The sequence below is a fragment of the Squalius cephalus genome, assembly GCF_949319135.1.
Source record: "Squalius cephalus genome assembly, chromosome: 8".
NCBI classification, from domain to species: Eukaryota; Metazoa; Chordata; class Actinopteri; order Cypriniformes; family Leuciscidae; genus Squalius; species Squalius cephalus.
Window position 1 is genome coordinate 5,138,261 of NC_137129.1, and position 15,166 is coordinate 5,153,426.

At 39.1% G+C, this 15,166-nt stretch overlaps 1 protein-coding gene across 4 annotated transcripts in view; it reads left to right on the forward strand.

The window, feature by feature from the left end:
• trioa (trio Rho guanine nucleotide exchange factor a) overlaps positions 1-15,166 on the forward strand; it is a 113,312-nt gene that overhangs the window by 78,514 nt on the left and 19,632 nt on the right. For all 4 annotated transcript variants that reach the window (XM_079878203.1, XM_079878204.1, XM_079878205.1 and 1 more), the window contains 19 exons: positions 213-387; positions 899-1,094; positions 1,384-1,550; positions 1,700-1,819; positions 3,397-3,588; positions 4,178-4,327; positions 6,321-6,435; positions 8,298-8,413; positions 11,516-11,638; positions 11,714-11,908; positions 12,605-12,720; positions 12,825-12,891; positions 13,056-13,165; positions 13,269-13,338; positions 13,423-13,512; positions 13,631-13,723; positions 13,802-13,913; positions 13,993-14,183; positions 14,266-14,367. In XM_079878203.1, the coding sequence (XP_079734329.1) occupies positions 213-387; positions 899-1,094; positions 1,384-1,550; positions 1,700-1,819; positions 3,397-3,588; positions 4,178-4,327; positions 6,321-6,435; positions 8,298-8,413; positions 11,516-11,638; positions 11,714-11,908; positions 12,605-12,720; positions 12,825-12,891; positions 13,056-13,165; positions 13,269-13,338; positions 13,423-13,512; positions 13,631-13,723; positions 13,802-13,913; positions 13,993-14,183; positions 14,266-14,367 (2,500 nt within the window). The remainder of the gene's footprint in view (positions 1-212; positions 388-898; positions 1,095-1,383; positions 1,551-1,699; positions 1,820-3,396; positions 3,589-4,177; positions 4,328-6,320; positions 6,436-8,297; positions 8,414-11,515; positions 11,639-11,713; positions 11,909-12,604; positions 12,721-12,824; positions 12,892-13,055; positions 13,166-13,268; positions 13,339-13,422; positions 13,513-13,630; positions 13,724-13,801; positions 13,914-13,992; positions 14,184-14,265; positions 14,368-15,166) is intronic.

The following is a 15,166-nucleotide window of genomic DNA, read 5'->3' on the forward strand; positions in this document are numbered from 1 at the left end:
AGAGAAAACAGAGCTAAAATTCCTCAAATTCCATCAGACTTGTGCTTGAGAATTCCAAACATTCCTTAAATGAATACTTCCATTTTTATTACAGCTTTGATTTTCCCAAAAGACATTATTGTAAATAGTAATTGTTTCCTTCTGTATCACTTGCGCACACACTAAAACAAATATACCTGTGCTGTAACGGCTCTTGCCCTGTCTTCCCGCAGAGACTCGGCCATCTCCAGCAACAAGACTCCTCACAACAGCTCCATCAACCACATCGAGAGCGTCCTGCAGCAGCTGGATGAGGCTCAGGCTCAGATGGAAGAGCTCTTCCAGGAGAGGAAGATCAAACTGGAGCTGTTCCTCCAGCTCAGGATCTTTGAGAGGGACGCCATTGACGTGAGTTCACTGTATATTTGACCAAGTGTCTGTGGGGGGACAGTATGCGTTTTAATTAAAGGGATAATTCACAGAGAAATTAAATTTCTGTCATTGTTCCAAACTTTGAATCCTGATTTGGGAAGAAGCTGCCAGAACTTTTTGTTTTCCACGGAAGAAAAAGCCAAGTTTGGAACGACATGAGGGAGAGTAACTAATGACAGAGTGAACTATTCCTTAAACTAGGGCAATATTCCCATCAGCACATAGTTAGTGACTCCCTGATGTCTAATATGATTTGCTAACAATTAATAAGCAGCAATCTTCAAGGATGATTTGCACCCAAAAGTGATTTCTCTCTCTTTCCTGTTTGCACAGAGAGTTTATAAAGGAAGACATTGGCCTTTACATATAAGAGCAAGGCAAGACAGGTCACTCTGTTTCTTGTCCTGGGTGATCTCACTGTGTCTGCCCATTAGTAATGGGTCTGAGACTCTCAGACTTTGCTCATATGTTGTACGTTTTTTTCCAGATTATCTCCGATCTGGACTCATGGAATGAGGAGCTGTCGCAGCAGATGAATGACTTTGACACAGAAGACCTGACGCTGGCCGAACAGAGACTGCAGCACCACGCGGATAAAGCCCTGACCATGAACAACCTGGCCTTCCATGTCATCCACCAGGGCCAGGAACTGCTGCAGTACGTCAACGAGGTGCAGGCGTCCGGTGAGGCCAACATGATATTAGAAAATAGCATATTGTATTATAGCTATATGCACATCTGGTGAACTTTTGAAAGAAATGAATACGTTGTTTCAGCAAGGATGCATTACATTAATCAAAAGAGACAGTTTTTTTACAAAAAAAAATCAATTTCGCATGAATGCTGTTCTTTTGAACTTTCTATTTATCAAAGAACTGTCCCAAAAGAAGAGTTTTCAGTCTAGCGGCTTCATGATGTTTGTTGTGGAATAAAATGAGAGCTAAGAATTTGGCGTTTCTTCTTGTTTTCCAGGTGTGGAGTTGCTGTGTGACCGTGATGTGGACATGGCCACCCGTGTTCAGGATCTACTGGAGTTTCTACATGAGAAACAACAAGAGCTGGACGTGGCGGCGGAGCAGCACCGCAGACACCTGGAGCAGTGTGTGCAACTGCGCCACCTACAGGCCGAGGTCAAACAGGTAATACACAGGCTATCTTCAGAGTGGCATACTTGTGTACTACTTACTGCATACCGCTCAGTATGTATGTACTTAATACCGCCTACTGTTTTTGAAAGTGCTATATTACACTGCACTGATGTGTCGATTTGTCTGTGTTAATGTTGCAGGTTCTGGGTTGGATCCGTAATGGTGAATCAATGCTGAATGCAGGTCTGATTACGGCCAGTTCTCTTCAAGAAGCCGAGCAGCTGCAGAGAGAGCATGAGCAGTTCCAGCATGCAATCGAGGTCAGTGCTCCTTATATTCTGCTTCAAACCTTTTCCGTTTCCTTTTTTTCTTCTTCTTTTTCTTATTTTGCTCATGTTTCACCATTTCACTGTTTCATCATGTTTCACACCATTTCCATATTCTTATTATAGACCTTTACCATAGATATAATAGAACAAACTATAAATATTGTCAACTTTCATTAGTGCTAACTTGCTCTTCAACTCTGGGCTTTTTTTGTACCACAAACATAAACTCACACACTTTTCACACTACTACTTTTTATTTTGTATACTAACAATGATCCACTGTGAATCCACCACAAGTCAATTTATGTATTATGTTTAACAGCATTCTGTTGTCCAAATAATATTTGATACATTTCTGGTATTAAACAGCTGACTGTCTTGTTAACGCTAACTTCATACCTAGCATTTATGTGTCCTGAATACAGTTAAATTATATTTTCACACTTTTTGAAGAATTTTATAAATCACGGCGTGCTTGGAAATTGATGCATGATAAAGAGATTCTGTGATATTTTAAGTAACATTTGAACAAAATATTATAATATCATATGTGACTGTACACCACACATGAGGAACAGATGTTCATTCTTTGTTTGAATGTATTATAGTTTTAAACCTTTTTTATAACTTTTAAAATACCTTTTTATAGTTTAAAATTGAAAGTTTGGCTCTGGAACAATGATAAAACAAAATCTATACACTACCGTTCAAAAGTTTGGGGTCAGTAAGAATTATTATTATTTTATTTTTTTTAAAGAAATGAATGCTGTTATGTAACAACGACACATTAAAGTCATCAAAAGAGACCGTAAACACATTTATAATGTTCCAAAATGCTATTCTTTTGAACTTTATATTCATCAAAGTATGATTTCCACAAAAATATTAAGCAACACAACATTGAAAATAGTAATAAATGTTTCTTACACAGCTAATCGGCATATTAGAATGATTTCTGAAGGATCATGTAACACTGAAGACAGGAGTAATGATGCTGAAAATTCAGCTTTGCCATCATAGAAATAAATGACATTCTAAAATATATTTACATAGAAAAAAAGTTATTTTAAATTGTAATAATATTTTTACAGTTTTTTGCAAAAGAAATGTATTTGAAAAATTAATGCATGGTAAAATCAACCCCTTGAAATTGAAAGTGTAGAAGAAACAAATGCACACAGCACTACAAATAGCTAAACATATTTATTGATGCTTCATTTGGCCGTTTATCTGCACCTCGAGCTCATAGATGATCCAGACATGACCTGATCCTCATGTGCTCCTGCTCTCTACTTCCCCTCCTTTAATGAAGAATCAGGATAACATCAGATCCGCTGTCACTGTATTGCTATTGGGAACCTGAAGCCACAAAGACTGCTTATCTCATTTCCTCCAACCATCAGACTCCTATTCTGAACTGAATACTCACACTTTGTGGGCGAATAATAAACTATCAGTTGTATCTTAGAATCCATTGTCTTAAGTCGTCTGACTCCTGCCCATCTATTCTGTTGTGTTAGTCCTTGTTTTTGTGTCTCATCTGACATGTTTTCTCCTCCTCTCCACAGAAAACCCATCAGAGCGCCCTACAGGTCCAGCAGAAAGCCGAGGCCCTTCTACAGGCTAATCACTACGACATGGACATGATCCGCGACTGCGCAGAGAATGTGGCGTCCCACTGGCAGCAGCTCATGCTGAAGATGGAAGACCGGCTCAAGCTGGTCAACGCCTCCGTGGCCTTTTACAAGACCTCCGAACAGGTCAGTAGAGGGTTTCGGCTGACTGACGTGTCACAAATACTAGTGTGCATTTTGTTTGGCTATTTACTGACAAATCAACATTTAAGACTTTTTATAATTCATATGTGACCCTAGACCACAAAACCAGTCACATGGGTCAATTATTTTAAATTGAGATGGAAGCTGAATAAATTAGCTTTCCATTGATGTATGGTTTGGATAGGATGATATTTGGCGGAGATCTGGAATCTGAGGGTCCAAAAGAATCGAAACATTGAGAAAATCTCCTTTAAAGTTGTCCATTTATGTTAGCGATTGTGCTGCATTCACTCACAAAAATAAACGTTTTATATATTTATGGTAGGAAATTTACAAAATATCTTCATGGAACATGATCTTTACTTAATATCCTAATGATTTTTGGCATAAAAGAAAAATCGATCATTTTGACCCATATTGTCAAAATATGTATTGTTACCCGGATTGTTGGCTATTGCCACAAATATACCCGTGTGACTCGTGACTGGTTTTGTGATCCAGGGTCACATATTATAGTGAGTTTAACAGGCCAACAGGGAGCTGAAGGCTCATCTTCCTGTCTGTGCTGTAGGTATGTAGTGTTTTGGAGAGTCTGGAGCAGGAGTACAAGCGTGAGGAGGACTGGTGCGGAGGAGCCGACAAACTCGGGCCCAACTGTGAAACCGACCACGTCAGTCCCATGATCAGCAAGCACCTGGAGCAGAAAGAGGCCTTCCTCAAGGTAACATCCAAACCCAGAGGACACATGTCTGCCTGCCAGTGTTTGCAGGGTCCCCGCAGGTCCTTAAAATGTCTTCAATTTAGTTCTAATGCGCTGTTGCTCTTTCTACGGGCTTGCGCTTTCCTAGCAGTTTGCAATCACCGAATAGCCCACATTTAAGCCATGTGACTGTTTTGATCTACTGTTGAATTATGACAATGTTTACTTTATGATGTTTATATCATACCTGCAAACTGACGCCTTTCCGCGAGGAAAGTTTCGATGGCATTTTCTTTTCATATTACCTCCGTATAATGCCTAACAATGTAGTGTTTACAAGCGCAGTTCTGCTTTGTTTTCAGAAAAAAGTAGAATAAGTAATTATGTAATATCTTTAAAAAAAATATTAAAAAAAAATAAAAAAAATAAATATATATATATATATATATATATATATATACACACACACACTGTGTGTGTGTGTGTGTTTATATATATATATATACACTCACCTGAAGGATTATTAGGAACACCTGTTCAATTTCTCATTAATGCAATTATCTAATCAACCAATCACATGGCAGTTGCTTCAATGCATTTAGGGGTGTGGTCCTGGTCAAGACAATCTCCTGAACTCCAAACTGAATGTCAGAATGGGAAAGAAAGGTGATTTTAAGCAATTTTGAGCGTGGCATGGTTGTTGGTGCCAGACGGGCCGGTCTGAGTATTTCACAATCTGCTCAGTTACTGGGATTTTCACGCACAACCATTTCTAGGGTTTACAAAGAATGGTGTGAAAAGGGAAAAACATCCAGTATGCGGCAGTCCTGTGGGCGAAAATGCCTTGTTGATGCTAGAGGTCAGAGGAGAATGGGCCGACTGATTCAAGCTGATAGAAGAGCAACTTTGACTGAAATAACCACTCGTTACATCCGAGGTATGCAGCAAAGCATTTGTGAAGCCACAACACGCACAACCTTGAGGCGGATGGGCTACAACAGCAGAAGACCCCACCGGGTACCACTCATCTCCACTACAAATAGGAAAAAGAGGCTACAATTTGCACAAGCTCACCAAAATTGGACAGTTGAAGACTGGAAAAATGTTTCCTGGTCTGATGAGTCTCGATTTCTGTTGAAACATTCAGATGGTAGAGTCAGAATTTGGCGTAAACAGAATGAGAACATGGATCCATCATGCCTTGTTACCACTGTGCAGGCTGGTGGTGGTGGTGTAATGGTGTGGGGGATGTTTTCTTGGCACACTTTAGGCCCCTTAGTGCCAATTGGGCATCGTTTAAATGCCACGGCCTACCTGAGCATTGTTTCTGACCATGTCCATCCCTTTATGACCACCATGTACCCATCCTCTCATGGCTACTTCCAGCAGGATAATGCACCATGTCACAAAGCTCGAATCATTTCAAATTGGTTTCTTGAACATGACAATGAGTTCACTGTACTAAAATGGCCCCCACAGTCACCAGATCTCAACCCAATAGAGCATCTTTGGGATGTGGTGGAACGGGAGCTTCGTGCCCTGGATGTGCATCCCACAAATCTCCATCAACTGCAAGATGCTATCCTATCAATATGGGCCAACATTTCTAAAGAATGCTTTCAGCACCTTGTTGAATCAATGCCACGTAGAATTAAGGCAGTTCTGAAGGCGAAAGGGGGTCAAACACAGTATTAGTATGGTGTTCCTAATAATCCTTTAGGTGAGTGTATATATACATATACATATATATCCCTTTTCTTAGAAAATGGTTTAAAAGCTGAAATGTGAGGTTTATCATTCACTTTATTATTTATTATTTGAAAAGTAAAGTTGTTTAAATCATTGTTTTTACGATCATTTTATGGTTTAGGATGTTACCATAAACATGACCTACATTAGCCCAGCTCAATATTGATTTTATTTGTGCTGGCCTTAAAAATTCTTACATTTGATTTTGAAAGCCCTGCAGATCGGCTGTGTTTGGGTAATTTCTGTGTTGCTCTCTGTGTTTCAGGCGTGCACCTTGGCCAGGCGGAATGCCGATGTGTTCCTGAAGTACATGCACAGAAACAGTGTCAGCATGCCGGGGATGCTGAGTCACGTCAAAGCTCCGGAGCAGCAGGTCAAAAGTGAGTCATTGCCCACAGCTTTACGTCAAAACGGTCCGGATAATGACTCAGATTTGTCACATTAAGGATAAAAGTAGCATTTTATAAGTGTCTCATTTGTTAACATTAGGTCATGTTAGTTCACAGTGCATTAACTAATGCTAACAGATACAACTTTTGATCTTAAAAATGCATTCTTAAATGCATTAGCTAAGATTAATGTTGTGCTGTGGAAGTATTGTTCATTGTTAGTTCATGTTAACTATTGTAGTCAATAGTCTTTTCCTACCTATTGTGATGCATATCCGAGTGAAATGGGCGGGACTTGATTTGTCCATAGGGATGGTTGTGGTTTGCTCACGTGAGTGACAGGTTGCCCCGCCCAACATGTCATCAGAGAAGAGAAGAGATGAGATGTCGCTGCAAGTCAAGTTATTTCAATTAAAGATTATGAGGAACATGAATTAAAAAAATTATGTCCATGGATACATAATTTATAACGAATACTGCAGAATTCCATAAAGAAATTAAGAATTGTCAATTTTAATGTTAACAAAAGAAAGTGTTACCAGGATAATATACAGTCAGACTGTACATTATCCTGCTTATAACACAGCTATGTACCAATTGTATTCATAAATGGACAGAAAATATAGATTTAGGTGTAAATTAGCTTATTTTGTGAGAAAGAGAAGGCTACACAACGTTAAGTGGACATTATGCAAAAATGTTAGACTGTAGAATACCACAACTGACCAATCAGAATCAAGTATTCCAGAGAGATGTATAATAAACACATGGTCTCTGTAGCATTTCAAACCACAGGGCTACAGATGCTGCTCTCCGCATGTTCTCCTCTTATTTACCAGTCTTCCCTCTGCTGACAAAACACAGTCTGTCTTCCCCATAGGGGTTTAGCTACAGTGCTTGTTGATTGTACAGTGTGTATACATTCTGAAATAGCTCTGTTACGCCATCTAGTGGCCGACCTGTGCGCTACACCCTCACTGAGTTTCAGCATCTGGCCCACTTTGGCCCAGTTTAGCCCAGTTTCGAGTGTGTGCATTGTGAATGCGGCCCTCTTCTGTTCTGAGTGTGCTTACAATGACTCAGATAAGAAAAGCGTAAATGGGTCAGGCCTCCGCCGCACAGAGATGGCGACTTACTGCAGAACGGTGACGGCGTTACTCCACTGGGGATCGTCCCTTTACCTTCATGCCAGATTTTAAAATCAAGTATAATTATGCAAATATTTTATCAAATAATAAGCCATTTAATTATAAATAATAATAATGATGGATTTTCCTACCATTAGAACAATTTAAGCTTGAATTACCCACTTAATTTATAGTTTTATAATTAAAATAATTAAAAATGATAAACTTGTTACATTTATGTAAAAAATTAGGTTTTGACTAAATATGCATGGATTCGATCCATATTATAATAATACTATTATTATTGTTACTATATTATACTACACTGTTATTCTTTTCCTACCATGAGTGCAATTCAAGCAGTTAGAATTACCCATTTAATTTATAATTCTATGACTAAATGCATTTTATTTTATTAATGTTAAAATAATTATATTAATATCCATGCTTATATATATGGTAAAAAATATATTTGTCAAAAACGCTGATTCATCCAGTAATGAAACAAGTATGAGACAAGTATCACATTACTGAATCATTCATTCAAACCGATTTCTATTTTTGTGATTTATTTTTAATTTTTATTTTTTTTAAACAAAAAAATTGTGATTCTCAATTTATCCAGAATCATGCAGCTCTAAGGTTTAGCATGACTTCAGTGACGTACCCTAGTGTTTCGAGATCTGGGCTGGTGTGCATCATGGTTGTTCATGTGTGGTTTTGTAGATATCCTGAATGAGTTGCTGCAAAGGGAGAATCGGGTCCTTCACTTCTGGACCATGAGGAAGAGGAGGCTGGACCAGTGTCAGCAGTATGTGGTGTTTGAACGCAGTGCCAAACAGGTTTGATGTCTCTCTTTCTCCATCTGTTCCTTTTGATGTCTGATCAGTCTGATTATTCATTTTTTCTTGGCCCAAGCCTGAGACTGACAGACTGACTCAGTACCATGCCTCTATTTAAGATGCACTGAGACATTAATTATTTACCTTTTTCATCTTCTGTTTGTATGTGTGTGTGTTTGAATGTGCATGTCTTCATGTGCCATAGCATGAACATATTCAGTTTATTCCTGTGGCTGGTTGCATAAACAGCTTAGACTATTCTTACAAGTTAGTCATCTAATTTTTTTCTTTTTCTTTAAGACTTTTTTGTAGTAATTTACATAAAAACGTTGATTGTTTTAATTTGATTCTAAAAAATGTAAGTTATTACACCCTGGTTAACTGCTAGTTGCTCAGACTAGATCTCAAAAAAAGATGCAACTGGCCACTGCTGGTTTAGTCATGCGAATGCTGTGGTTTTAAACAGTGGTTCTCAACTAGTTTTGCTTTAGGATCTGATTATATATCAAGTACCAGGGCATAAAGGAAATGAAAATCAAACATTGAAATTCATTGCATTCAAACTGCACAGGGAAACTTGACAACCTTAAAAACATAAAAAGCAGCACAAGTGTGGGGGGGGGGGGGGGGGGGGGGGGGTTGTCCTTTTTTGTTATGTCATACACACGCTGTGAGACACAGGCACCTCCCCCCTCTTGAGTGGACACGCCCCTTACTGGTGATTGACTGCAAGTGTGTTTTGGTGCTTGGTCCGATACACTTTCTACAGTGTCGAAATCGTATCAGAAATCGTATACTGCGCCTTTAATGTTTTACTGTATTTTTCATCAGATAAATGCGGCCTTGGTGAGCAGAAGATATTCCTTTCAAAAACATTTAAAAACATCTTACAGACCCCAAACTTTTCAATGGTAGTTTGTCAAATTGCAATTAATTTTTTTTTGCGTTTAGCATTGTTTTACCCTGCTGTCAGACACACGTTAAAACCCTAAACAAATAAACCCTAAATCATTTTTTTGGATACACATCTACACAATCGGTTTCTGAGCTTTTCTCCGCATTATTCATAGGAATTAACTCTTTTAATTCAATTACTGCGCTGTATAATGCTTCATGAGACTGCATTACATTAGAGAATTCCAATATCGCATAGGACCGCTTCATCACTGTTCGTTCACCTCTGCCTATTCACCTTTGCACTGTTGTCCTTCAGACAAATGTGTCATAAGTGTATATTTCCTCAGTTTCCTTTTCCATTTCCAACAGTTCTCAATTCCAAAACATGGAAAATATGACTATAACAATATTTAATACGTAACAACACGCAGAGCACTTGTATGAGAGGGTTTCTGTGCAGAACGGCGCGATGAGTTTAACCACACTCATGGATTACAGTTCATATCCTGACCAGATAATGTGTGTTTCAAGTTTTTCTGGACATATTTCACATACTCTCCTGCTCCAGACATGAACCAGCAGCGTGTACGCGTACATATTTCATCATGTCTTCTTTAAATGATATATACATGTTCAAATAAGGACACTGGTACAGCGTGATCATGAACGCGATGACACGTTGAATTATTCTGATACACAGAAGACAATGATGTAGACCGAAAATTCAAAGAAGAATGGACAAAAAAGTAACTATGCATTTATTATTTGTGTGCTAAACTAATGTGTGTCAATGTAGTGCTCGTAAACGTAATGAAAATATTATTAGACCTTTTCTTCCTCATTTTTTCAAATAGACTAATAGCTCTGATTTTTTGTTGTTGTTGATATTTCTAATAATTTATCAGAATACATTTGATTTGTTCATGATAGTTGTTAGTAGTCTCTAATAATAAGATTTTTGTGAGTTTGTTGTCATAGGGTTACAATTTTAAAATACATGGAGGTGACCCCAACTCTGCTGTTTGTTTGTTTTTCCCCGCACACATTTAAATATCATTTATCTGTATAATGAGTGTGTTGTAGGTCTGTGTTTTAGTGGCTGTTATCTCCCCTCTTCCCACCTTCTACACTCCCAGTGATACACAGCTTTCCACAGCCATTTCATGAGTCTTTTTCAAATCTGAGGCCCTGTTTACACCTGATGTGTTTGGGTCGATCGGATCACAAGTAGACGAGGGAGACATATCCGTTTAGACCTGGAGTTTAAATCTGTCTCTTTTGTCCACTTTCAACCACTTCTGTCCTGATTTCTTCGAGGGGAGGGAATATGGGCGGGCAAATGTATTTTTTTTTTTTCAGATCTTTCGATCTAATGGACGAAATAAGCTCACGCAATTTACAAATAAACGCGCCCGAAGACGACATTCGACCACATGAGTGTTTACACTACAAAAGCAATCCGGTCGAATGCGTTTTCCACTTCGTCTGAAAGTGGTCGAAAGTGCACAAGCTTTTTAGACCCTGTTTACACCTGTATTTAGCTTTTTCCACTTTGCATCAATCGACTACCCTGGAAATCCAGAGTTCTCGCGAGAGCACAAGTTGAATTTGCTCAGCGAGTTACTCTGGTGTCGAGTAATGATGCTCATTAAATATGCCCCTCGATCTGAGCTGCACCAATCACATCAGGTTATCTGATATAGGCGGGCCAGAGGCGAGATGACGACAGCGCTGTGACGTCAAAGTCATTAGTAAACTTTGCAAAATGGCTATGGATGAACACCAGTTGTTTGAAACTGCTTTGGCCGCTACAATGAACGAGTTAGACTTGGCTTTTTATCTAAAAGAGGAACAGAAGACGGCGCTCGAATCCTTCCTTTGGACGTTTTTGCTGTTTTGCCGACCAGATACGACAAGAGCCGCTGGTAGCTAAGCGTATGGGGCTTATTGTTGAGACTGGTCGTAGTGTTATCCAATTGCGTGCAGTGAGATTTTCAAATGCATGCTTGGTGCCGCCCCTCGAGCTGGCCGATTTCATTATTCGATGCCAGACCCTTAATCTTTCAGATTTGGGTCTGGATTTCCAGGCTATCAATTGACCAAAACGCATCTTAAAAGCAGGTGTGAATGAGCAGTGCTAAAACAGGGTGGTTTTATGACACTTTAACTATCAGTATTTTAAAGCGTTTCTTTCTCATTGTCCAGGCTCTGGAGTGGATCCACGACACCGGTGAGTTCTATCTGTCCACACACACCTCCACGGGCTCCAGCATCCACCACACACAGGAGCTTCTGAAGGAGCACGAGGACTTCCACATCACAGCCAAGGTACAACAGCAGCACAGCGATGACGAGCTTTAACTCTGCAGTTCCCTAAAGCTCATTCTGTCCATGTGTCCTCAGCAAACCAAAGAGCGGGTGAAGCTGCTGATACAGTTAGCGGATGGGTTCTGCGATAAGGGCCACTCCCATGCTGCTGAGATTAAGAAATGGGTCACGGCCGTGGACAAACGCTATCGAGACTTCTCCCTTCGCATGGACAAGTATCGCACGTCTCTCGAGAAAGCCCTCGGCATCTCTTCAGACTCGAACAAAGCAGTATGTTGTTTTCTTCTCGTTATAGTGTGATATTTAATCATACCACATTGTCATGAGTGCACAAATGGTTTAGAGCCATAATCTGGACAAATAGTTTGTTTTCGCCAATCATCAAATGGCGTATATTTCTCTATTGAGAAGTAGGCTGTTAAGCAGATTATGTAAGATACAATCACTATTTGCAAAATGCATTAAGCTTCAATATTGCTCATAAACCTCTTCATAAGGTACAGATTATGGTTCAGACTTTTCAAATAATAGTTTTACAATATTCACAGCTTTTGGAATATTCCTGTATGTAATCAGCATATTCAACATTTTATTCCTGATAATCTCTTCTGGAGGTGCCATTTATCACACTATTTATTTTTATTACTATATTCAATTTTATTACAGTAATTAATTGTACACAAGAGTGTAATCGGTTCTAAACAATTCTCATTCATGTCCATAACAATGAAACAAAAACAAAATGTGTCGCAAACTATTATAGTATTTATTAATATATTAAATTAGCATTTATTTTTATATTTATAACATATTTATATTTTCAGTTATATGTTTCAGTTGTTTCTTTTATTTAGCTTCAATTTATATTTATTTCAGTTTTAGCAATTTTAGTACTTTTAGAGTTTTAGTTTATAACAACACTGTTGGAAGTATGTGGGACTAAACCAAGTTGTTCATCGTTTCCAGAGTAAAGACCTGCAGTTGGACATCATCCCAGCTAGTGCTCCAGGGTCAGAGGTCAAACTCAGAGATGCTGCCCACGAGCTTAATGAAGAGAAGCGCAAGTCCGCCCGCAGGAAGGAGTATGTCTTATTTTCTGTGAATGGTCACTGAAATATTTAAAGAATTCTTGGATTTTAGATGAAGAGAGATCTACATTTTCTGGTTTGTTTTCCATTTTTTACAGCTTCATCATGGCTGAGCTGATCCAGACAGAAAAAACATATGTGCGAGACTTGCGAGAGTGTATGGACGTGAGTATTTTAGTACATATTAGTGCATTTTTCAAGGGTGCTACTTGAATCTATTGTCCTGAAATAATATGTAAATTCTAAGCAAAACATGAGAAAAATGATTCATCGCTTACTTCAGACTATGATTTAAATAAATCTATCAATTTGAATCTTTATTCATTCAGACGTATCTTTGGGAGATGACCAGTGGCGTGGAGGAGATCCCACCAGGGATCGTCAACAAAGAGCACATCATTTTTGGTAACATGCAGGACCTCTACGAGTTCCATCACAAGTGAGTTCACTAACGCAAACGCTTTAAGCCTGAATCGATCCTCCAGTTAGTTTCCTGTCCTCCATAAGTGACTCATGTGTATCGCTCCTCTATCTGTCTCCAGTATATTCCTCAAAGAGCTGGAGAAGTACGAGCAGCTTCCTGAAGATGTGGGCCACTGTTTTGTGACCTGGGTGAGTAGAGATAATTGTGTTTGAATACTAATATTGTATTTGCTTCTTTCAGATCATTAAAATGCATGTCTTTAATTTCTGCAGGCTGATAAGTTCCAGATGTACGTGAACTACTGCAAGAACAAACCCGACTCCACTCAGCTTATTCTTGAGCATGCTGGAGGATATTTTGATGTGAGAAATGTTTCTGTTATTTATGTGATTGATTTATGTATTGCATTAATTTTGAGTCTTCCTGCCAGTGGCCAATTTGAATGCCAATTGTGAAAGTGTATTGATGTTCCTGTTACAGGAAATTCAACAGAGGCATCGTCTGGCCAATTCTATCTCATCATACCTCATCAAACCTGTTCAGAGAATAACCAAGTACCAGCTGCTCCTCAAGGTAAAAACATCTGGGATTCATCCCGAAAACTCACAGATTGGTTTGTTAAAAGCTCAGTGGTAATTCAAGTGTTTGTAGGAGCTCCTGACGTGTTGCGAGGAAGGCAAAGGTGAAATCAAGGATGGTCTGGAGGTCATGCTAAGTGTTCCCAAGAGAGCCAACGATGCCATGCACTTGAGCATGCTGGAAGGTCAGCGGACACTCATAGACATGCAAACACACAAGTGAGGCGGATGCAACAGTTTCTTATTACACTGAATGTCTTTTAGGGTTTGACGAGAACATCGAGTCCCAGGGAGAACTGATCCTGCAGGAGGCGTTCCAGGTGTGGGATCCCAAGACCCTGATCCGTAAGGGACGGGAACGTCACCTGTTCCTCTTCGAGATGTCACTGATCTTCAGCAAGGAGGTTAAAGACTCCAATGGCAGGAGCAAGTACATCTACAAGAGCAAGCTTTTTGTAAGTTTCACAGCGAGGTTAAAGCACTACAGTTTCTTTTTATGCAGCAGATCTGGTTTTAAATGCTTTGTCCTGACTGCAGACCTCTGAACTGGGTGTTACTGAGCACGTAGAAGGAGATCCATGTAAATTTGCCCTCTGGATTGGACGCACCCCAACTTCAGACAACAAGATTGTTCTCAAGGTGACTCTCTCTCTCTCTTGCTCTGTTGAAAAGCATGGCAGTGTTTTGCTCTAACTTTCTATGCCGCATTTCTGTGTAGCTTGTCCCCTTTGCACTTTAATAAGTAAAAGGGTGAATATGTGTGAAATCCACTTGTTCAGTGTGAAGACTCTTTCCACGAAAATAATTTACTATCCCAGTTTGTAAAAGCAAGCTAAAATAAAACGGTTGACAAAAATGCATTTACAATTAAAGTTCGCTTTTTTTGTTGCTTGCTTTTACAAACTGAGGGAAGAATGTCAATTATTTTCTGTAATAATGGACAGCATGCCACAGATAATGTTGATATTTAACATTACTTTATTAATATAGAAGATCTCAGGCTGAGAGAGTGCTAGTGAAAACAAAAGGGAATCTGTATCAAACCCTTGACACTGATGATAGGGGAAGATCTGAGCACTCGCTTCTCTGGTTCTCACTGCATGTTAAAAAAGTGCAAGGAAACAAAAGCCAAGAATAGTCTCTACTGCTGGTGACGTATGTGCAATGCTAATGTCTTCTGTCTCACAGTAGCTGTTAATGTCCTGCATGCTGCTTTCAAGCTGTAAAGCCACGGTTTAAAACTTTCTTCAGTGAAATGTGACAAAATTGCAGTTATTTACTGTCAGCTTATATGTGGTTTACTGTACTGTATGTCATATGAACCAAAGAAAAATCTCAGCTTAAATATATGTACTGTATATATACACACACACACACACACACACATACATAGTAGTTTATATACTTTTTTGGTTTAAATTATAATTATTAATCACTT